This window comes from Mchenga conophoros, linkage group LG6, assembly GCF_057382185.1.
Source record: "Mchenga conophoros isolate Kocher_MC1m ecotype Shallow Benthic linkage group LG6, M_conophoros_male_GT1.1, whole genome shotgun sequence".
Lineage (NCBI taxonomy): Eukaryota > Metazoa > Chordata > Actinopteri > Cichliformes > Cichlidae > Mchenga > Mchenga conophoros.
The window spans coordinates 41400928-41426643 of NC_140531.1; the positions used below are offsets into that span (position 1 = coordinate 41400928).

At 40.7% G+C, this 25716-nt stretch overlaps 1 protein-coding gene across 1 annotated transcript in view; it reads right to left on the bottom strand.

Moving 5' to 3' along the window:
* Positions 1-25716, bottom strand: part of sorcs3a (sortilin related VPS10 domain containing receptor 3a) — a 240608-nt gene that overhangs the window by 53400 nt on the left and 161492 nt on the right. The window contains exons 5-13 of the mRNA XM_085278118.1: positions 17934-18007; positions 16558-16622; positions 15898-16016; positions 12621-12710; positions 11998-12177; positions 5767-5913; positions 4128-4230; positions 880-956; positions 240-331 (exon numbers count right to left, since the gene is read on the bottom strand). Of these exons, the coding sequence (XP_085134244.1) occupies positions 240-331; positions 880-956; positions 4128-4230; positions 5767-5913; positions 11998-12177; positions 12621-12710; positions 15898-16016; positions 16558-16622; positions 17934-18007 (947 nt within the window). The remainder of the gene's footprint in view (positions 1-239; positions 332-879; positions 957-4127; positions 4231-5766; positions 5914-11997; positions 12178-12620; positions 12711-15897; positions 16017-16557; positions 16623-17933; positions 18008-25716) is intronic.

The window sequence follows — 25716 nt, forward strand, 5'->3', positions numbered from 1 at the left end:
ATAAGTGGTCTAGGGAAGAAAAAAACCCCTCAAATTAGATTGGCTATGATTTTTTTTCTCTTTTTTTTAAGAGCCATAGTCAAAGTGCATCACTAAATGGATCAAGTGTCACATATAATATGCACATTCACTTTTTTTGGAACTGTAACTGTTGGATTAACCTTACAAGAGCCACAGGAAATTGGAAAAGCAATTTAAGACAGGAAACTTGTCCAAAAAAGTTCTCCAAATGGACATACCACAAATGTCTAGTTGGCACAGATGGCTGCTTCACAGCAACAAGAGCCCCTCCTTTGTCCAGAAACCAAATATTGTGCTCCTCTTCAAAAATCTGAACAGACATTCACAGACATTGGTATCAAAAACACAGTGACAAAGGTTACAAAATTATGTCCCATTTCCAAAAAAGTTGGGTGAAATTCAGATAAAATTAAAATGCAGTGGTTTGTAAACCATTTAAACCAGAAGCTCATTGTGAATTAGATACTAGGAGCACAAAAAAGTTAGAACAAGGGCCAAAACAGAATGTAAAAGGCGGGCAAGTCTCTCAGAGGTACATATGGGACGTTAAAGAGGTCATACTTCTGTTCATCAGGGCCAAAAACCCAGATTGAATGAGCCAAGCAGGGAAGCACAATACTATAATAATTCAACCGTTAATGATATCATTGTCTGCACTCTTGCTTTGGTGTGTAGCATGTCTAAACTGTCTTATAAAAAGTCTGTAACCTGCAGTCAGCTGGAGTGGAAACTAAAGGTGTTGCATAACAAGAAGCCAGAAAATACAATATTTGTGTTTAATTTTTTACATCATCCGTCAAAGTTCGAAACTGCTGCAGATCTGCTGGCTGTGGGTGTAAATGTAGGTGTGAGGCTCACCGGTCTCCAGGTATTGCCAGCATCAGATGATATGAACATGCCAACATTGTTGTAAGAGAGCTCTGCTCCGATATTTCCTGCAGTGGAAATTACACACACACACACACACACCATGAAAAACACAGTGAGATCTCACAAAGATAACAGGCCATATGTGTTTTAAACACATGCTGTAAATCACACCATGTCTCTGATTAATTCATCATCTTGGCTTGATTCCTGTATTAGCTTGCTGACTTGCAAGTCATGTGAATACCAGAGAATATTTCATGTTAATTCCTGTGGATGCCTTCGTTACGAGGACAGCATAATGCGCGGTGTAGACGAGGGTGGGTGCCTCTCTCGCTCCGTCTTTCTGCGGTGTTGCAGCACAGCGCCTCCAAAGCCTTTTCCTGCGAGTGCGCAGCGAGTGAACTCGTTTCTTCTGTTGTTCTGCTCGACTATCTTGGTCGCGGCTCAGTAAATAGGCACGTGTTTGATCTGGATGGTGTTTGTCATGTTGGTGAGATGATCTCTGCACCAGCTGATGTCTTAAAAGGCGCACCGGGCAAAGTGAATCACGGTGCCAAAGCAAAGTCCCGGCCAGAAATACACACAAGCGCACACGAGTACATACTGTGCAAACATCACGCTGGGAATGCATGTTTATTCAGCGTTTTCACATAACGAGGACAAAACAACATAAATGCACACGCTCAAAGCAAAACCACAGGTTTTTTTCCTCCATTGGCGCTAACACTTCTCTTTCTTCCTTAACACTTACAGGCACACACGACACATAAGTGTGGCCTTTCCCCACACAAGGCATCAAAACTAATGGACACGATCCACAACATGTCAGTCTATACGTGAAACGGAGCACCTGCTGTGGACTCTGCACAGTGAAGCTTAAAGAACTGCTGAGACAGAAGCTTAAGTGGGGGTCAGGTAGGGGTCACATCAGAGCTGCATTAGATAATCAGGCTGCTGACTGGGACGACTCTTGATCCTGTGAAATGTTAACTTTCATACTAAAATAGCAACATAAGGCAAAACTAAACCTGTGCGATGTTAATATACTAATACAAATATAAAATAACATTGTGGATTAGATGATGGATTATTATAATTAATATGACATTATTAAACACAATCAGCATTGTACAAATTTTATTTTTACTATGCACCACTTCAGAAAAACATTGATTACACTCTGATGAGACGGCCACAGGACTGTCCTGCACACACATGCAGAGGGACCAGGATAAATGCTGGGTAAAGGTCTCCTGTGTGACGTCGTGCACACGCTGCTCAAGGCTGGCTGGTGTCGGTTTTCTGGAGGCTGCGGCTCCTGCTTGGTAAAATCAGTTGCAAAGAATACCTCGTTGTCATTCCTTTGTTTGCTTACTGCATGGAAGAAACCCTCGGAAACAAACACTGTTTGCCTTCAAAGTAAAACTTACACCTTTAAAAACATGTTGGCTGGAGTTCTGGGGCACAGGCTTTACTTTAACGTGTTAGTGCTGCTTAGAGAGTCGTTACAAGTCACCGCCATGCAAACTACTGATGACCCAGAAGTACTGCTACTGAACACAGTAAGAGCATCACCCAGTTGGGGAATGTGTTTTTTTTTTTGCCTAGCAACTGGTGGTTGCCGGGGAGTTGCTGCTAACTGATTAACCTCCCCATGCTGGTTATTAATGCATAAATCAAATGTTAGTTAAATCTTGCATTTAGGCAACTGTAAGATTTACAGAGGAATGAGATGAATGTATCGTGAGCAGTGTTGGTCAAGTTACTTGAAAAAGTAATCAGTAACTAATTACTGATTACTTCCCCCAAAAAGTAACCCTGTTACTTTACTGATTACTTATTTTCAAAAGTAATTAATTACATAGTTACTTAGTTACTTAGTTACACGATTTACAACCTGAAAAGGTGATAAAGCGATAGATCTTTCAGCCCAATTCTACTTTTTCTGCATAATCCATCATACAAAATGTAATCAAATGGAAAAGTCTCTTTTTAAAACTTGTTTTATTAGTTTTAATCTTTTAACTTTATGCATCAAACAAAAATTTAATTATCTGCAACATTCTCTGACTGGAAGAAATTAGTTTAACATTTAAACCTATTTCCTGCACATTCCAGCACATAAAATAAAATATTTTTTGTATTTACACTCACTCTTTCAAATAGATGCAAGTAAAACACAGCAGAAAATAAATAAAGTCAAAGACTCAGCGGTCCTGTTGCTCTATTTTCACCTGTAAAGCAGGAGTGGGGTAGGCGGAGGTTTACCCTGGTGCAGGTGTGCCGCGGTCAGTGGAAGAATCCGAGTTTCTCTGTGAGTTTCCCATTACGTCGTAGCTACTCGGTGCTTGTTGGAAGTTTAGGGGTTTTTTCTCTGTAAAAAGAAGTTTTCTTCCCACGCACAGCGGACACTAATGTTTTTGTCACTTTTTATGGAATCAAACTCAAAGTAAGGTCAGTACTTCCACGCTTTAAACGCTGCACGCTCATACTCTCTCCCACACTCGATATATGATCCATTGTTGATCTGCACACAGCTGTTGTCACGAACGGCGCACTCGCTTACGTCACTGTCATGAGACACTTGCAAAAAAAATCACGGTTTTAGTAACGCAGTAACGCAGCGTTCCTACGGGAACGTAACGGTAATCTAAAAACCTTTTTGCAATAGTAATCCCTTACTTTACTCGTTACTTGAAAAAAGTAATCAGATTACTTGCAACGCGTTACTGCCCATCTCTGATCGCGAGTTACTTGGACGCTCACCAACAAGAGCAAGAAGAGAGACACTTCATGAGTCCATTTTACCCGGAAACATTTTTCTAATAGTAGCTGATGTTAGCCTGCCTGTTCATTTAGACAAAGAGCTTGCTTACTAACGCTATCACTAAAGAAATAGCACCTGAAGCCATATCAGTGTGCTTGTGTGGAGTTTGTGTTGGTGTCTAGGTTGTGTTGATGTTGAGATGGAGCAGAAAAGAGGCAGTGCCAGTGAGGGAAGCCACCTGTGAGCAAGCATAAGCATGCACATTCCAAAATTTAACCTGCAACCTCCTCATATGATCGAAATCAGTCTGTTAGAAGCAGCTGAAGCAGTCAGAGAAGATCCTGATTTTTAAGCTACCTAACATGTGCAGACATTGGTAAATGTAAAGTGTTCAGCGTATGAAAAAAAAAAGTCATCTTATGCATTTTTAATGTGCAGACTGTCTTTGGTGTTCAGTGTTTTTACTCACCTGTGGCAACTATCATTCCCGGTGCAGAATTCTTGGTGGAAATTGTTCCTGACAAGTAAGGATTCTCAGACATTTGGAGTTGTAGATGAAGAGAGCAGAAAGGCTGTAAAAGATTTAACAGAAATAAACTGAAGTGGATGTTGATTTTAGAGAAAAAAAGCACCAAAGTTTAGATGCAGTGCCCAGACAAGTTGAAAACAAGTGTGTATAACTGTGTATGCATACGTGCATCACTGTAAGTGGCAATAATACAAAGTATGATCTAACTCAGTCTTGCTATGCATCAGCTTATCTAATTAACTGCCAGGTAATAGGATGGGAAGCAGGGCTGATCCGTTATGTGAAAATGATAGGGTCAGAAAAATTAGAGAACAAACAACAAAAAAATCCCCAAAAGCTAAGCTAACGGTGCCTTCAGACGTTTTGCTAATTACATTTAATCTGTCATTAAAACAAAGAATGATGGAATTTGCATTAAAGTGTGAAGCTGAGCCTCCAGGGCATGCAAACAACAGAAGACAATTACATTTGTTCACGGAGCAGAAAAAAAACCTGTGTCTGCTTTCATCTTTGCAGCAGACAGCGTGTCACTGGTGTAAGGACACCGAGGGCAGTGGGACTGAACAGGGTAATCAAAAGGAATCTACAGCAGTAATTAAAATGTCACATGAATGCACAATCACAGGGAACCTGTAAGCCATACCGCATGGCCCTGAAATAACCTCTTAAACAGCATGAAGTCCTCCTAATGTCTCGACCATGATTCCTGCTAACGGTCTGCCTGTTAGTTTTAGATGCAGGGAAGCTATCTAATGAGACCTTTACCACGTACAGCTGATCTGGATCTGCCGCTCGAGTACTGCATCTTCCTCATGATTAAAACAGAGGTTGCACTTTAATCTATATTATGCACTAATATTAGTTTTTTGTACATGACTTGGATTTGCATGCACATGTCTATCTGGGCCATGTGTACTCACCTAACTGTAAATTAATTTAAATAACTAGGATTCATTGAACAATGTGAGCATGCAGTTTTAAATTATAGCCAGTTCTTTAATGAATGGATGTTGCAGATCTTTTCCACATGCTATAACACAGGTCCACGGTTCACTGGAAGGGGTTTCCTAAAAGCTAGAATGCAGCAGATTAAGCTAAAGTTTGCTTGTCCAGTGCAGAAAACATCTGGCTGTGGGAAATGTAACTGCTGACTTGGTGAGACTGTTCATACCTGTGAGAATCAGGGCTTTCACCAACATAAAGACCAATTTCCAACTATTATTTACTACACAGATGATTTATTTTAGGTTTTAGAACAGACTTCATGAGGGTGCATTAGTAAGCTCTGGCTATAGAGCAGTGTTACAAATCAGCAAAATATATTTTTGTGTCTGCAGGTTTAGATGTCTTTGTGAGGACAGATAATTGGTATGCTACTATACCTGTGGGGACCAAAATACCCGTCCCCACGAGTTTGAAGACATTTTTGAGACTCAAAATGTGGTTTTAGTGGCAGGCTTATGGTTAGGGCAAGCAGCTGGGGAAAGGATCATGTATAATTGATGTCCTCACTAAGATGTGAAAACTAGTCTGTGTGTAATTTCCATAAACACAAGACAGCATTTGACGTGTACGTTACCAGTATGCAGTGGATGTCATTCCCCTCCAGGTCAGACGCAGGAGCCTGCAGGAGCCTCCAGTCCCGCCCTTTATTGTAGGTAATGTAGGTTTTCACCTGGTTGTCGTGCCTCTTGTTGGCGATTAACATGCCTTTAATTCCAGCCACCTGATTGGCACAGACACATAACAGGTTGAAACCCATCTTTAAAGCAAGCCATCAGGGAGCACTTTACACACAACAACCCTCCCAACACCCATAACAGTTAGGGCCTCAGTTGCGCATGAAAAAGCATACCCGGCACTCTCATCAGAAAAGGCATTTTGTGTATTGAGGCGGCAATCTTCACAACACCAGTTAAATGCAAATGGCGCGCTTATCTTTCCTTTCTTCAGCTGACAGTCCTGCAGACACCGTCAACAGAACAGGCTGCAGTTTCTTACACTGTGCTCTCTGTAATTATATCCTTACACGTCTCAGTAATCTAGACAGTACAAAATGATGACGGCTGAGAAGTGACACCTTGTCTGTTTTCCAACAATTGAACCGAATCTCACACGTACACCTGTAACAGTGTAGACTCACAGTCCTCTGACCAAATCCACCCCGCCAGTCGTCTCTCAGGGATTAGACACATCCTTCAACAAAACCAAAGCATGACATGCAATGGAAATGACAGAGTCACTCTAAATGGTTGCCATAGTGAGGGTCTCCACATGGATGTGTTTGCCTCCCTGAAGGGGCACGTCTGTATAAGTGGCACTAATAGGCAGCGCATTTGACATTGTCATAGAAACATGTGGCTCAGGATGGATGCGGCTAACGAGGGTCCTCCCGTCCTCATCCAACCTGACCTGTCAATTGTGGCAGTAATTATTTATTTCCTCCACCTCCTCTGACACACACACACACACACACACACACACACACACACACACACACACACGCAGAACTTTATATGGCCAGCAGCATCCACCCCTTTCTTTCCTCCCACATGACTTTCTTTAAGATACAGTGAAGGATGCAGATCTCCGTTCCAAAGCACACATTACTCTGAAATGCGCTGATTTGCCGCCTTCACGCCACGCTGATTACTGCTATTTGCTGTGAGCGAGTGGAAATGGAACAAAGAATATTGCATGACAACTGTGCAGCAGCTCTTCAACCCAGCCGACCAACACCCAGCTGCTTGGTGAGCTGACTGTTGGTAAAGATTTGGCATTAACTTTTATATTTTTGCGTTTGAATTTGGGTTTAATCTGCTTTGCTCTAGCACACACTGGGTTACACTGACTGATTAGCACCGACTGCTTGTGGAAGGTGTGGGAATAACCCTATTTTTGCATTTCCAAAAATACCAACACAAGCCCTGGCAAAAGTCTCGCCTCACCTGGAACGTGTACAAACAGTTTTTTGTTTTTTTCCACTGTAGCAAACAAATTAAATGATATTGTTTTAATTATTTTGTGTGTTTTTTGTTTTTTTTTAGATTAAGCACAGGAAACTAAATGTGGAATCATCATAATAAATGTTTAATATTTTCTTGCATGTCCTCGGACTTTTATGTTGGGCTGAATTATTTGGGGCAGGTTCCAACTTTCTTAAATAGTATCATGACTGCAGTTCGCTGTTCATGGACCATTTTTGTGCTTCCACAAAAATTTTTATTTTTACCTTTTGAAAAAAGGTGAAAAAAATCAATATTCATCCTCTTTTATTGTATTTGTGGTGTGTTTCATGAAGCTATAATGATCACTTAATAACGTATTATTACTAATTATTACACAAGAACTGTTTTGTGGTTTGTTTGCAACAGAATAAAAGAGTCAGAGGAACATTTTCTGAGTGTCTGAGATCTAATTTTGAGGTTTTGCCAAGAGTGTGTAGAAGACAAATGAAAAGTCTCTAATGCAATTAAACATCAATATGAATCGATTTTACTGGATCTGCAAAAGATTTCATTTTGCTTTAGCCTGACCTAATTTTCAAATCAGGGGCACGGATTTATAGAGCTGGAAGCAGAGAATAAATGAGATTATTTATTGATTGTCAGTCCTTGGAAAACTTTTCTATTAAGATTACCCAGAAAAGGAACAAACACTGTCCTATATGACCCTTCACCTAGTTCTTAATGCTACTGCTAAATGTATGAGTTTGTTTTGGTGATACTTGACATGCTGCTTGCACCAACAATGAGATCTTCAAATTGCTTTTAGCCAAAAACATGGTACAAAGTATGCTCTAAACCAATTTTGCATCTGGCCCTTCAGGTAAACTATTGTTAACCACCAGTCTAATTTACAGCCATCTTTAAATTACACTAGAGGTTTGTTCATGGTCTGCATTTCAGACAGTGGTGCTGGGATCTTTTTAAAGTTATGAATACAGAAAAGTACTGTCAGATAAATGAAAGACTGCTGTGTTACAGAATAAATGTGGTCGTACCAAAAAATGACTTTCAAGGTTGTTTAAATTGTACAAACACTGTTTTTGTCTTCTATACTGTACAACACGTTTCAATACACTCATGGATGGAAACATAAAGAAATGGGGGATAGCTCAAGACCTTTGGAGTTACTGCGCTGTTCTCTTGCTCTTAAGTGAATATACAACCTTACATCTGACAACACGACCTTGTGAGCACCATCTCCCAGTACTCCATCCATCAGCTGGTTGTGGTGGTGTGATAGAAAATGTTGTTGTTCCATTTTTTTACTGATGAGTGGAAGGCTCAGCGGTATCCTGATTTTGTCTTCATATCATCCTCTTTTACAAGATATACTTGTTTGCACAGAATGTTCTGAATGTATTCTGTGACCACGGCCGGCTGATAACTTGTTCCTATAAATGATTCTATGCTTGTTATTATTCTCGCTCAAATACCGTGCAGAATGCTGCCGACGTCTATTGTTGTTTGACAACTTTGCAAAGACAAATTAAAATCTCAGAGAGACGGCTCGTTTGTGTCCAGATTGATTTCCATAACAGTAGTAAGCAGTTTTGCACTGAAGTGGACAATCATACAAACCGCTCACTAGAACATGAGTGAGAATATAACAAAAAGATCCAAGATTGTGCATCCACACCGCACAGTTGGGACTGGCATGTATTTGATGTCAATAGTTTGTCTGAATCATCTGTTGAACGTTGCGTTGTTGGGTTTGCACTTGCTGGTGGGAAAACACAGCCGTGAATAACCACATCATCCCGAGTATCAGTATCATCCAGATCATTAAATACTCTCCACCGACAACAACCCACTTAATGTCTTCAATCAATCATCCTGAACTGTTTATTGTGAGAGAGATAAACGATTTTTGATACAGTGAACTCCACACAATCTGAGTGCTAATCGTCAAAGAGCCACCTGCTAAGCCCACTCTCAGACTGAAGGAAGGTTTAGCAGGTGATGTAGAGCCCTGATGTCAACAGAAAATTAGTTTGCACAACAAAAGCTCATGATTACAAAAATTGCCCTTGTCCAATCTCATTGACAATAAAATAATCCCTCTAATTCTGGAGATAATTGTCCAATTTTCTGTGTGGGGGGAAGAAAAGAATAATTGATTTGTGGAGGGAGGGTGCACAAAGAACAGAGGCCCTCTGGGAAGAGAAATGACTTCTAACAAAACAACTTTCACATAGTTCGCCGTCTCCGATTGGAGCTGCAGCTTCTGTCTGAAACGTCGCCTGCGTGAAGAACGGTTTGTCACAGAGCAACAACAATAAATGAGATGAATTCTGTCGCACATATCTTTCCTTGTGTAATGGGTCTGGATTATCAGGGTAGCAGTGTGTCATCTCTCTTGTTTAGGTTCAGATCGGGAAATGTGGCCGAGCCAAACACGATTAAAGCGCCTTGTCCTGCTGCTTGGTTAAAGGCCTTAACAACTGCTGCATAGAAATAGAAACTGCGCACACACTCACGTATGCACATACTGTTCAGGGCAAGTAATGGCATTGTTAATTACCATCCTGCTGTTACTGCTGCTGGCCAATATCTCACTTCCTTCCACACTCTCTCAGTCACACCTGCCAGTGTAGGACTGATAAACTGGGTTCACCCGGGAGTGGAGAAGGGAATTCTACTATGAATACAAAACCGTATAGCAGGCAGTAGGTTAGCTAACAAGGGCATTACAAGTCCAGAGCTGCATGGCAGTGAGCCCCATTAAATGCACTCTTTACATTGTATGAATGTTTGCAGGGTGGAAGCTCGCAGCCTGAAATGCAAACCTGGCTCTGAGAAGTTACAGCAGTGCTGTTGCACACGACCGCAGGTTTTATTACTATTCATGTTAATAATATGCTTAAATGGATGGAACAGTATCATCATCATCATCATCATCAATTTTATCCACAGTTTATGTTGTCTTTATAATACTGCATATGAATTATCCTAATGTAACAAACACAGATACGTTTTGCCTAATTTAATGCAGAAGACTAGTGTGTACACACACACACACACACACACACACACACACACACACACACACACACACACACACACACACACACACACACACACACACAAAGCCAAAGACTGAAGTGAGCTAAAATCTGTGAATGGAGTGTACCTTATTAAAAAGCCTTTGTTATTTTGTGATAATAAATGCACAATGAATAAAATATGTAAAATAGCTCTAAGTAAGCAGCAGGAAAAAGAAAAAAGCCAAAGCGCAGCCAAAGTTTCCAAATCCCTTCTGTTTGTACCGAAGAGTTGACCTCCTCTCAGGGTCGAATGGCTCAACTGGCTGATATGATGGGCTGAGACATCGATATTAGCGATTATTCATCCAGTCACCTGCCAGGTACTTTTTATTAAGTTCCTGCTTAAGGATTACTGCTTTTTTAAAGGCTACTTTCTGCTGGTGTCTGTTGGGTCTGTGTTTCCACAAGCCCCGCTAATTCTAGAGACTTATTCATCATGAAGAAAACAAGACAGTCGATCGATCGATTATTTGCGCAAGGGAGGCCTCGTCTGTGTCCACCATGAAAATGACCTCCAGATCTGACCTCCTCCTGCTGCCTTTTATTGAGAGACAGTTCACACAAAACACGTCAGAACAAAGCCACGCCCCCTTGGTTCCAAGACAGGGCATTGTATGTATATGTGTGAACTTCTGTATCTACGTAAGAATGTATGTGTGTGTGTGTGTGTGTGTCAGACCTCCTGCTGACCAAAGGGTCCTATAACATAAAAGCAGGAGGAACATCCTTGGTCATAAAGAGGGTAGTCTCCCCCACACCCTAGATGGTTCACACTAGATAACACAGTGAAGCCATACAAAGGGGAGGAGGTTTACCAACATCAAACAGACCTTCACAAGGATGTTCCTGTGATTAAAAACACTACCGCCCCCCTCCCAGAATCTCAAGACTCTGGGGAGGGGAGGACGGAAAGAATTCCTTAAAACCATGTACAAATGGTAAACATAAAAATGACAAACATTTAACAATTCACTCTAACAGTGTCCATGTCACTTTTCACCAGAGCAATTCAATAGCTGCCAACAGCGCTTTTTCTCACTGTCATTACTCCATATTGATTGATTGATTGATCTTGATGTTAGAAGTCTAATTCCGGTACTGTTGACGACGAAACTAACCACAACGATCTGGCTGCTAATAGCAGTTATTGCTGATGCGTTGGAGGCGTGTTTGATAGGAGGATTCTGGAGTTCTTAATTTACACAACACTAAAGTCATATTGTTTTCACAGTGTGAGCTGATATCCAATAGCAATACCTCACATTGAGTTAATGTTTAAAAAAAAATGCTGAAGACTTCAACAACAGCTGAAAGAAAAAGCCTCTGTGTACCACACTGTCAAATATTTGGTTAAAATTCATATATTTAAAGCGCGTCTATCATACTTTCCCTTCATTTCTGTCAGTGTCTGTGAACAAACACTACCAATTATTACCAATTATTATCCAAACAATCCCTAATCCATAGTCAAAAGCTCCGACTATTCTAAATGCTCAGTCACAGTTCAGCTCTGCTCAGCACCTCATTCACTCATGCTGTCCGTGGACACAGTAACCTGTATTTCACACCTTTTGTTGATTGTGATTTTGTTTTTGCTGTGAAACAGCTCTTCTCCAATAATGTTGACACACACATCTACCTGTATCTGTTTACCATATCGCAGATCTAATGAGTGAAAATAATACTAATCTCTGTAATTTCCCATGAATTCATTATTTCAGAATCCACACAGGGTGACTAATTTCATCAGGCGTCTACCTCGTATAGGTCTAGCATCTGGTTCCCTCCAATGCCCCTGGTGGTCTTGACATTTTCCATGGCCAAGGTGAAGTAGATCCCTCTGGTGTCAGACAGGTAGAGGTTGTAGGTGTCATTCTGGTTCCATTCCTGCACTGCAGCAAATACCTGCTTCTCGTCAGTGCTGACGATGTGTAAATCCTATCAAGAGAGCAGGGGGAGAGATTAAGAAGAGTTATGACCGGAGGCAGAGAGGTGACGGATTAGAACATGCTGACCCCATGGGACTGGTCACGAGATCAATGCTGAGGTGTGAATATAAATGGTTGATGACATACTGTAAAGAATGGGCCTTATTCTTAATATGGAGTAAGTTATATAAGTATGAATGGAAATGGGCAGTGACCTGACTTTTTCTATATTATATCAGAAAATAGAAGCTGTTTAGAAGAGCCTTATATAAATGAAATGTCTTACATTATATTATACCTTTGTTTGGTTTTACCAGTGAATGGAAGCTCCAGAGAAATGGAAAGATGTGATCCTGACCCTGAACAAGTCACTGGTGAGCTGATGGGTGTGTCATAGGTTAAAAGCATGTCTGTGTGTCATCATCATCATCAAGTAAAGGCACTGCAGCTTACCTTAGGCAGGGAATATTTGGGCAGCTTGATTTGTATAAACGGCTCTCTCTTGTAGGACACATAATATGTGGCTCGCCCTGATGTAGGAACCTAGAACATATAATACTCTATTAATTAAATACATTACACATGGTATGCAGCGTTTCTGGCTATTATGCATCATTTTATATAGTGTCAAGTATAGTTTGGAGGGTGCAGGTGTGCAGCTCAAAAGGAGTATAGATGCTTGTACACATCTAATTCACGATGAGACTTTTTCCACACCCATGTGATCGGCAGTATGACAGCGCACCCGAATCTATCACCTGTAGCGCACTCGTGACTATTATTAACCGTGTTTCCACATTGTCACCAGCCTTGTGATTTTCGTGTAGTTTGTGCAGTTGATTGAGAACACTATGGTTGTATTCAGGCAGTCAGTCCATGTGGAGAGCAAAACAAAGGACCGCCTTTACAAAAAGCTGGTACTGGTCCAGTTTTCTGTTGGCTGCGCGGTTACACACCTTGAATTGAAGCTGAAACTTACGTTTCAATCAGATCTTCATGGTTTCATAAGTCCCAGTGCTTATGGATCTGATGTACACATAAATGTTTTAATGTGTATGTTTGGTGGTTAGAAGTGAAACTGGAAACCTTTATGTGTGAACATTTGATGATATTTCTGTAGTTGTATTTGTATCTTACAGCCCAGTAACAGTGGCTCCATATAGTAGTTTCACATTCATTTGCCAAGTGAAAAGTTGTTGCTTCAGTTCCAGCCAGAACCACAAATCCCCTTTGGAGTCGTGCCAGGAAGCGGATCCGGCGTAAAACTGTGAAATGCACTACCTGCTGTGAGCACACTTTGTGACGAGGAAACAAGCAAACTAAGCGCACATTTAGGCCCAATAACAACTGATTAAAAATGAGCAACTATCCAAATCTGGTAAAAGGTATTTTTTTTCTCATATAAGATTAAATGAGACTTTTGTCCTCACGGTATAATACGTGATACACGTCCTTCTATACTCCTCGAAGCTTTGAGTCTCAGGATACTTTGCTTTTTCCACGTAGCAGTTCTCTCTGACTTTCAGATTTGCTGCTGATAAACAAATGCAGGGGAGAAGGCCTTATGTGTCACCTCATAACTGACATCATACCATATTTGTCTAAACAATTAAAGTTTGGGAAAAAGTACACATCAATTTCTGGCTTTGCCACGAAAATAAGCAGGTGGAAAAGCTGGATATTGTGGCTACCCAGCAGTCTTTTCTTTCCATTTATAGCAACCTCCTGGCTTGGATTCAGAAGATGCAGCCCAGGTGTCAATGCACTGGTGGTTTCAAAGTGGACTTTGGTAAATATCTCGTAGGAGAATCAATAGTCTCATTATTCTTTGTCAAGAGAAATCTTTAAGTTACCTAACTGAGCCTCGTCTGCTGTCTAGGAAAGAAAAAAACACATCCTAATGGTCTAGACTCTTTGCAAACACTCTAAGCTGTTAGCTTATGCAGCAAGGAAACACGGGAATGGTGGGTGATGGAGAATTGTCATTAGGCGCAAGACCACAGAAGACAGAAGCACTTTGTACAAATAGAGAAGCACCCAGCAAAGTGAGACTGCAGGTTCATAACCTACTTTTCTTCCCTGTCAATAACACTATGAAATTCATTAGAGGAAAACCTTCAAATCAGAGCTTGTGGTTCTCGACTAAAGAGAAGTGAAGTCAGCATTAATGTTGTACGACAGAGGCGATTCTTTTACCGATCTTGCAAGCGTTGCGAGTGGTCCAGCAGAGAGAAAACACTGAGCACTGAGAGGAAATATAGCAGCCTAGCAGCGAGTGCTGTAGAACAGTCCCACATGCAATCGAGTGAAGGAGCAGGAGATCGATGGCTGGGTAACCAGAGGCAGTTTGAACTTTAAGAGGAATTGGTATGATGGATTTTTTTCCCATCCCTTTCAGGATCTTTCATCTGTGACGCATACGTGCTAAAATGTGGAGGTGCTTGAATTGAAGGGGTGGTTCTGGTTGAGTGCTTGTGAGTTTATTTGAAAGACTTCAGAGAGGTCAAACAGGATTGAAGGATCTTTGGAGAACCACTCTATTTCTTTGTCTAATGTGCTGCCAAGGGCAGAAAAGGTTCCGGAGGAAGGACTTGCCTGCAGGTGAATCAAGCTGAGTTTCTGAACCCACCCATTCTCTACTGAATAAAACATTTAGCAGGATCAAACAGCAAGAGAATTTACAACTGCTGCACCTCAAAATCGTGATATAAATTAATAATATTAACTTAAAATATAAAATACATCGAGTTGGATGACTCAATTTCTGAGGCTGGTGTAAGTCTATGTGATGCTTCTGTTGGATGTGAAGAGGTGAAAGGGGTAAGGGTCTTTGGAGGAGCACAGGTGCCATCTGCTGTAGTTGTTGCTGTGAAACCTGAAAATCATGTTTTTTGCAGGTGGTTTAAGAAGATGCAGCTATGATCTGATGTTTGCAAGACTTGTAGCCACCGTCTCATCAACATCGATTTTTAAAAAGACAAACCGATAATGAGAAACCAAAACCAGATCCATCTTTTTCCTTCTACCTAAAACATTTTTAGCACATATCAGATACCACTGCAGTTTTTTTTGAGGAAAATCTGAATAAAACTGGCATTGCCATGGACTAGGTGTGTAATTATCCCAACGTTTCCTGTTGACTTTTAAATGTATGAAACCTCATATGCACAATGTCAAAGTAAATAATATTCACGCTGGAGAGGAAAATACAACCCATAAATTGCATCTGTGTTACTTGGGATTCAGGACATTACCATTTCAGATTTTTCTGTTACACAAATCGTGATTAATATGACACACCATTCTGTGGCTAGGATGAATATTAAAACTGCTCACACAGGAAAACAAAGCACAAATGTTCAGTTGAGGTTAACATAAAATGATTTTTACATATTTTATTCCTGCCAAGTGAAATCATTTGCAAAAAAAAAAAAAAAAACTCATACCAGAAATAGTATGACAGGAAAGAAACACCTGAATTTAGCAATATTTTAAATACATTTCAACAGATCAAAAACTATTTGAGGCCGGCTGTAGCGCGAAAGTTCCTAAAGTCACTCTGCCCTTAATGGCCATTTATCTAAAAGCCATTCAAATCCACACTTGCAGTTTATGCAAAAAGCTGAGTGTGCTTCTCAATATAGGAGACATACCGTATCTTGCATATCTTTAAACATGCATAATTAATCATGCATCAGATAGTGATGGGACAGAGTGTACAAAGCCCTACCTGAATGAATATGTAGTCATCTTGAACCACCAAAGAGCTGATGTCAATGTAACCTGGGAACGGGTAGTTCCTGTTAGCTTCTGTGCACATCTGAGCTCTGCACGTGACATACTGCACATCTGTCACATAGGAGGAAATGCAGGATCAGCATTATGTATTCTGCTAGTCCATATATACAGAACAACAGCTGTAGCAAGACTTTGTAAGCTAACCATTTCCTTCCCAATTAGGTCAAATGATTTTTTTTATCTTATTTGCAGAATGCAGAGTCTCTCTGAATAATTTGCCTCGCTGTGTAGCACCTGATTTATTTTCATTGTGTAGACGCCATAAACGAGCATCTCCATCTGTCAATCATACGACACCAAGAGGAGGAAAAAAGCAATTCTTGGTTTTTGCAGTGACATCACACAGTGGCAGTTTCACTTATGTTGGCTACAGTCTAGACGACCTTGATGTTGTGGCCTTTCAGAGTTACGGAGACGACATTCACTGAATGAGAGTGAAAATAAAAGAAGCCATATTCATCAAGACTCATACGCTGGGTTCATTGGTGGGGTGAGCCAATGCCGTTTCCTTGGGGCCGACTTCTTTTCACAAAGAGGAATTCATGCCTATAGACACCTGCTCATTACTCGTCTTTGTGTGTAAGACACCTACTTCCATCTGGTGTGTGAGCTTCCATGTGGATCAGATCAGGCTCCTTGTCTAGGCTTGTGACAGACCTGGGAGAGAATGAAAAAGCAGAATATAATAAGTTTTTATAAGCATAACAAAAAAGAAAAGGATGTAAAGGAGAAGCTACTTCTGTTACTGATTAATTAGAAGTGAAGCTATTGTGCATTTTCTGTTCTGTATATATTTTGCAATGATAGTTGTTCCTTTTAAACATGGTCACAAGTTAGCATATACACAAGTAAATGAACACGCATTTAAACGTTCTCCACCAAACATTTTTGCCTACTATTGGCTCTGTATGAGTACAACCCCCCCCCCCCAATAAAATCTCAGATCTTAGACATAGTAAGGAGAACAGAGTAAAGCCCAAATCCCATTTCAGCAAAATACAACAATGCAAAGAAATACAATCTCCTTATCTTCGACTGAATGGTACAAGGCCACTACACTCTCTGACCATGTCTGTATCTCAGAGAATAATCGTGCTTTTTTGTTCATTTCACTGCTGGTGGATTAGACTAGATGGATACAGCGCTCCCATTGTGGTGGTATTTCATAGCCCCTGGAGGCTGATGAGGCCATTGTCTAAATACGGCGAACTGGAGGACTGCCTAGCCATTGCTAAAGGCTCATCCAGTGTATAAATGTCCTTGAGGGGGCTTTGGCAGTGAAGGGCAAACTCTACAACGGATTGTGCACACTATTTAGGCTTATGCCACAATGGCAAAGAAAGCTCCAGATTTATGCAAGTTATGGTGCATATAGCCAAAAGCAATCCCAGGCACACCCCAGTCACATCAGAGTGGGGCAGCGAGCACTGAGCTGGAATATATTCGGCCCTACGTTTGTGATGAGTGTGCACTTTCAGACATAGTAGGTACACTGCAGGGGGAGTGAGCAGCAGACATGACTGGATAGGAAGCGACAGGAACGTCCTGGATCCATTATTAGTCATAGCTCATGTATCTGCATGTATGTATCTGTAGAGATTCACCCCTCTTCCTTCTACTGCAAATGTAAAAATAATAATTTGGTCTTGCAGGACGCCTGATATGAACAGGGTGTGAGTGTGAGAAATGAAGTGGAATGCGACATGCCCTCGGACGCTGAATGCAAAGCGCATTCTGAAGAAGGAGATTAATCTCTGCCTGATTGTATCAAGGGATAGAAAATGTGCAGAATTTTAGCAGCATCACCAGTCAGTCACATAGCTTGTTCTAAGCCATCAATATCACTTGCTCAGTCGCCCCGAACACGAGCAACACTTTCTGCATTCCTGAGCAAACAAAACTTTGGGGAAGAGGAATGGAGCAGAATAAAAAGGGGGAAAAGTGGAGATGTGAGAATGAGTGACTCACCAGTAGAATCTGTTTGGCGTGACGTGTTCGTGGATGAGCTGCCATTTTCTTCCGAAGTCTACCGAGCTGTACAGCTGCAGAGATATGAGAGAAAGGGGGGGAAACAAGTCTTTTAGCAAGATGAACATGTTTCTCCATTCATCTGGATTCTAATCACAAGAGATGATGAGTGCTTTTTAGACACGACTGGTAAATTTCAGGGTAGAGGTTAGCCTGGGGCATTATCGGTAGATGGGCTGCCATACCACTGAAATGCTATCATCATCAATGACCAACCATTCAAGCTAGCATTTTATCACAGACCGAGGCCTCTCTATTCCCTTCTCGTGTTACTAATAAGAGGTATAGATCTGAAAATGAAGCATTTATGCAAATAACACACACATATAATTCCCCTGGGATTAGAGCTCTGGGTAGCTCCCCAACTGGGTCTAGACTGGGTCTAGAGAGTATTTTAAATTCAGGGAATTTAAAATAGAAAGTAGCTCGTCCACAGAAGGACTGGTAGCTCCCCTTACGATAAGGGTTCAGATCGCGCGAACAGGTGTGAAATGTGTGTGTTTAGTTAGTTTGTTTGTTTGTTTGTTTTAATCAATTTTAAATCATGCTTTTTATTTGCTTTTGTTTCTAATGTCTCTGTAAAGCACTTTGAATCACCTTGTTGTTGAATTGTGCTATACAAATAAATTTGCCTTGCCTTGCCTTGCCTCTTGCCTCTGCAGGCAGTATTTGTCTTTCAAGCTCAGGTCCTCTCCCAGAAGCCTGGAAGCTTGATGGACCTGCACAGTATCTTAGCTCTTCTGGGCAGAGGTCTCGGATGTTGTTCCTATCTTTGGAGTCACTTCATTGAATGCTGCGATTTCCACTGGGACGGCTGTTACCTTCATCCTCCACATCTTTTCGAGTTCTTCTCTCAGCCTGAGCTTGTCGTGTTCCATGTTCATTCAGTATAGCTACATCTATCACTACAGCCTTCTTCCTCTCCTTCTCAACCACTACTATCTGGAATTCCCACAGGATCTTAGCTCGGTCAATCTTGACCATCCTAAGGGGGGGTCAACGATTTTGACTTCCAGCAACATCTGTATTATATTCGGCACAGGCGTTCCATGTATGCCCTGCCTTCTAGTATCTTGCACCCTGCTGTTATGTGCTGGATTATCTCAGGGGCATCTTTACACAGCCTGCACCTGGGGCCTTCCCTGGGGTCATGCCTGGTGTGGTAGACCTCTGCCTCCTAGATCTCAGACATCTGAGATCTCTGTCCAGAAGGGCACAGTCCTAGGAACAGCAACAATACTGTGTAGGACCCTCACGCTCTCAGGCCTCTGGTAGAAGACCTGAGCTTGAAGGATAAAGACCAGCCACAGGAGTGAAAGGGGAATTTTTTAATATAATAATGTATATAATGTGGCCAACTTCAGCTTGATGAGTAAGTACTTGAAGGTCTTTGGGAGGTTTTAGTCCTAAAAATCAATGTTGGACATACAAACTTTTCTCCAAACCCTTCCATCTGTCATTGGAATTTCCACAAATGCATGGAATGATATATAGCTCAGCTGGCATACAGGATCATAGCATGGAGTCAGTGGCCCAATTTTAATGTACTAATTACATTTTCTTGTGCTCGAGCAAACGATTAATAACCCTGGTGCATTTTCCAAGTCTCTATTGATTGATGTTGTAGAAACAGCACCCTTGCTGGGCCTGTGCATTATTATTTTCATGCAGCTCTGTGAGTCGGTAGCCCCATTTGAGGGCTATGCTAATGTTCCCACTTGTTGTCTTTTATCACAGCAAATCTGTACTTACTCTGATAAAAAATATACACATTTGTCACCTGCTGCAAATGTATTTTGTCAGCATTGCAGGGGAAGCTCTATGTCACCAGGTAGGCAGGCTACCTTCATCATCTAATTTAAAGTTGGTGTGATTCATTGGATTTCACTTATTTGCCTCTTCACGAACAGAATAAATGCAAACGAGTTAGCTGGGGAGCACCACTTTACAAATGCAGATATTAAAACACGTGCATCCAAGGACACACACTATGAGCAAGAAATAGAAACAATGCCGACACACTGCTTTGCAAAAATTAAAAGACTTTTAATAAACACACTTGGCTCTTAGTTTTTCAACTTAGCATTTTCATCAGAGCACTGTTCTCAGATATAGTGAGGCTGACGTCAGCTGCCAGCCTTCACAGGAGTGGAAGCTCATCTCTGCTTGTATCCACAATCTTATTCTTTCATTGTTTTCTTCTTTTTTCTTTTACTTGTTTTGAAAACTTCTGAGTAATTAGTTCATATAAATGGCTGATGTCACCCTGAAACCTCTGATGTTTTCTTATTTTGATGATTTTGACTGAGAATGTTATTTTTTCCATTACAAATTTGTGGTTTAAATGATATTGGCATTATCTCATTAAATACAAACTATAAATGTCCAGGCACATTAGAGCCAAAGATTGTACAAAGAAGATTCTCTATTTTATAAATTTAACATTTAACACTGAAGATAGGTTTGGTAATAAACGGTAATGGATTTTTCATTGCTGCAGCTGTTTTAAAGAGAAAGTTACAAAATTTCAGCATCATCTGAATGGACATTGGATATCTTCAAATAGTTAATGAACAGGCAAATGTATTTTCCCATTTATACTAAATGCAGCTGCATTATACGCTGACTTCAAATACTGGCCATCAACTTGTAAAAATTCGGATTAACTAAAACATGTTGCTCTTTTTGCATACTAATCTTATTCTTTCAACCATTACCCACAGTTGCTTTAAATGATGGTAGAAACGTAGATCGCCAAGTCAATAAATAGCTTTGCCTTCATGTCAGTTGTTTCTTAACAACAACATTACTGGTACAGTGTCCACATTACTGAAGATGCTGTACTAATCCATCTGTCAATCAACCACTGGACTTTTCTCTCACGCATGCACGAACATTGCAATACCTTAAGTCCCCCCACTGGTAAACTACACGCCACCCTTTTCCGGCTGAGACCCATGCTTTCAGACTTGGAAATGCCCTCATGTCGACCAATTTTCAATCGACTGGAAACAGTCCTAGTGGAACTTGAAGCTACCAGGACGACATCATCATAAACAAGCTGTGATATTAACAATATGGAACCCTCCATCCCTCCTAGAAATTCTGTCCATAAAAATTATGAAGCGAACAAAGATCAGCTGGATGAAGTACAAGCCTGGTGTTAAGTCTGTCTTATTGCCTTTCTGGAGATGTTGAGGGCCTATCTATAGAACTAATGAAGGGGGGTTCCAACCTGATTACCCCAAAGAAGTTTTTACCCCTCCCCCACCCAAAGCACAAGACACTAGGATAATTGTTCTTATGGATTTTAACACCAAGTCTGATGAGCTTAACTTATAAATTGTCCTCCAATCTTATTTAACCTCCCAAGATCCGAACTTGTTCATGGCATACATTTTCAATTTCTCTGTGCTATTTGGGCTGATTGAGACCTGATGAATATAAAAACAAAGAATTACCAGTTTTGTTTTGTAGCTGATTTTTGTTTCTGAGGAAAATGAGCTCCACAGTGGCTGTATAATGTCCTCGTAAGTGGATATCAGGCTCTTGTAGACGCCATGTTCTAGGAGGTTAAAATGGGCAACGAAGCAGGTGATGCTTTAAGGTGTGGCTATAGCTTGCAATTGAGAAGTTGCTACTGCTTAAATGTGCAGTATACTCAATTTCTTTGTTGTGATCCACCTCAAGGCATTTCTTTCTAAAAATACTAATACAACAATCAAAATGCTGAAACTGAGGCTTCAAAATAGGGCCATCTAACCAGTGAGTGATGTCGCTGTAGCTGCATCCATCTTAGTATAAAAGCTATGTAAGCAAACACATCCCCAGCACAACACATGGTAAACAATAGCCTTGAAGAAAAACAATTACCGGACATCATTTATTTGAATTTCGAGAGCTGAACCTTTCCCTTCCCGTCATATGTCTATAAATGTCTACTTGCACCACAAACCCATTTGTTCTAATTTCAGACCGTTTTAAGGAATCGTATCATTTTGGCCAGAAACCATCGAGAAACGTGACAACAGCTGCATTTTCAAAAGGGTTTTCCTCTTATCTGTAGCACAGAGATGATACTTTTCTTTTCTTTTATCCTCCTTTACAGAAATGTTTCACACTGTCACTGTCCCTAAATGACTTTTACATGTTAGCAATCTTCGGTTAGTGATGAGTTAACAGTTCAGCTTCCCTCCTTATCAAGCTTCTCAGTACAAGCTGTTGCAAATACTGCTTATTTCATTTTTATTGTAGCTACGAAAACTGGATGCTACATCTTTGAACCACGTCCACTTCTCCCTTCTACAGTACAACTGATCCTGCTTTCCACTACAGCAGCCACAAAATCCTGTAGTCTATACTGTAAGCCCCTGTACACCAAGTATCAATAGGTTAATCTCTGCTGACACCCTTACAAAGCCTCATACTGAATATCTAATAACAAAAATGCTATATGGGACGTTGACAGTTATCATCTTCCAAGTTCCTCGTGCCATGGCAGGTACCACCGAGTTCTTACTCACAGAAACTTGATGCAATCAGTTGAGTGATCCATGTTCTATGCAGACAAACTAGCCTTGGTCGATATAACCATCTGAGGCTGAAGCCAACTTTGTGGCTAAATTTAGAACTTCAGTTCAGTTCGAGTTTCAACCAGCTTTTCCAAATGTTCATTGTTGCTTTGTCTCCCGTACCCCTCTATTCCTGTAAATTAAAATGCTTACTGTAAACCTTATCACATCTGCATCAATTTTATCTAAATTATGCACCGGTTTCTCACGTTCCGCTTCTACACTCAGCTGTCGCTGCTCATTACAAGCCTTCAGCATCAGATGCATCCATCTCACTGTCTACGGTTAACTTCTGATCTCCTCTCCTGCAGCATCATCAGACTTCATTTGAAATACATTGAAAACCACTCACTGAGTACTCTGCTCATGAGTGGTGGAGTGGCAGGTGGGCAGGGCCCAAGAGCCAATGCTGATCCTCAATGAGGCCTTTCCTAAACTGCAGCCTCTGGCCTAGCGTGTTGCTTCATTAGTCTCTATTCTATTTACAGTGTTTCCTTCACTCACCTCTTTTCACTATCAGTATGTTTGCAGTCCATCAGTAGTTATTAATCTCTCTTCCACAGTGTGTCTTTTGTCCTGTCTTCCTTGCCTCATCCCCAGTCAGTCGCAGCAGATGGCTGCCCATCCCTGAGTCTGGTTATACTGGACGTTGATGTTGTGATTAAATTGAACTCAAACTGAAATCTCTGTAACTGTTTGTCATTCATATTTGGGATAGAGGTCACTGCGAGTGGACGGATGGACAGATGGATAATCATACTACAAAGTAAAGTTTTGTACTGATTAAATCTATTACCTATCTATCCAAGGTTCATTGTTTTATCACCTCCTTTGTCAAAGTTTCTCTGACACGATGCAACAAACATATTTTCAAGAATGAAAACAAATATTTCAACACGATACAACTCCTGTAGTACATACACAATACCTATATTCCTAAAAAATATACAAAATATACAACTAACTGAGAGAAAAGCTGAGCACACAAATGCCATACATACCCCATGCATAACCCAGACTCATTGAAAGCATACAAATCATAGAAATATCTGAAGATGGGAGGAACTGCAGTAAAAACTGCATTTCGTTGCCCTGTACCTTTGCATGTGCAATGACAATAAAGTTGAATTCGATTCTATTCTATTCTAAATAACATGTCTGATCTTAAAGCTGTGGACCATTAGTTTAGCTGTTTCACACTTTACCTGTAAATATTTTTCTTTTACAAGCAGGTTTGTATGGTTATGTGGGATATTCTGTTGTTAATTTGCGGGTGCTCATCCTAGAAATGCATCACAGCACAATTGTGTACAAACCTGTTCCTAACCACACCTGAGAAAATAATCATTGGCAGCTGGCAGCAGCCTTGACGAGCCCTTATCAGTTTTCTCTTTTCTGTCTGTTGTTTTATGTGCTCCGGTGAAGCCTGTGTGTTGATAGTGATGAGCACTTCCACCATTTATTAAAGGTTTTTTGTTATTTAAACAAAGCAGTGTGCTTTGCTGTTTTTCAATTATGAATTATTGATCACAAGACTTTACATGTTTAACCTCTTAAACTGTAGGTTTATTCTGTCCTACAATCAGCACTTGGACTCCATATTTTTGAGAGACATTCATAAAAATATAAAGGAGACCAATGCATTCATCGTAGTGTCCCATGTGTTTTTAAGGCATGGATCTCTTATTAACTGCAGGCAAACATTTGTCCAAGCCTTTATGAAGTTGCACAGAGTCTAATAAAGTACAGCACCCATAGGCACATATTCTGCAGAAAATTTGATTTCTGATTCATTCAAGCTCAGTAAAGAAAGATTCCCCACTGGAGGCTTTTGGTCGGTGTAACAGGGCGACAGGCAGGGTCCCTCATCACTTTGGACAGTGACATATGATGGCAGTGGGCAGGCACAGCCTATCCTCTCTCCATTCATCAGTTCAATGACATCTTAAATTTTAAAGGTTCTGAGCTGTCACAAAGTAAGCTTCACAGCTTCCCACTCAGTTCAATAAATCAAAAGAGTGGCCGGCCGGCTGCCACGCCACCAATGGAGTCGGCAAGAAAAGTCACCAACGAAGGACAGAGCTTAAATGGTGATTGAGGAATTGCAGTGAGCATGTTAGTTAAAACTCGTCTATTCATGATGATCCGAGGTTTAGAAAACATTCATCGTGTCTCGAGCTCTGCATTAGGTTGCAGGTAATGTTCAGATGACGGTTGATTGAGTGTCAGTTGTCCAATTGCAAGTGGACAATTGACACCGAATTGTCCAGTAATTGCGATTTTATAAATTAGCTTCAAAAGTTTAATTTGGGTCAAACTGGTTCAGCTTTTGTCAAAGAATAGAAGTTCACCGTCTTATCTATTGTTCCGTTTCGGACCTAGATGTACACGTGAGAGCAACAGCACTCAGAGAAGTAGATAATGTAAAATAAAAAAAGATGAATTGATATTTTTGAGAATATATTAGTATATATATATATACACACACAAATATAAAGCCAAACCTCATTTTTCCCACCCAAAATGTATAATTCAATTTATTTATACAGCGCCAAATCACAACAAGGCGCTTTATATTGTAGAGAAAACTCCAACAATCATATGACCCCTATGAGCACTTTGATGACAGTGGGAAGGAAAAACTCCCTTTTAACAGGAAGAAACCTCCAAGAGAACCAGGCTCAGGGAGGGGCGGGGCCATCTCATCTGCCGGTCACAGCTGACTGTTGCTATAGTAATAGCAATATAGGAGTGCCTTAAGCGTCCAACATTAGTGATCCCCACAGGAGAAATTCCCTTTTAGAGCAGCTCAAATGTTTAGGAAAAGACCTACAAAAATGAATAAATAACCTGCAATTGTGGAAACAACAGTGACAACGTCACAAAATAACAGCAGCACTGTCAACAACTGCAGCTGCTGTTGGAATGAAAGATATTGTTTACCAAGTAGCTTCATGATAGTGGGTGTCTGCAGTTATTCAAAGGTAAGAGGTGCTTTCTCAGTGCCAAATCACAGCAGGAATGAAGGGGGGGAAACACTTTGTGGAAACTGGATTAGCTGAATAGAAAACAAAATCAGGCACACCAAAGCTGAGATCAGGAGATCAATAAATCAAGCATTGCTCATTGTACGACAGGAAACAACTCCAACA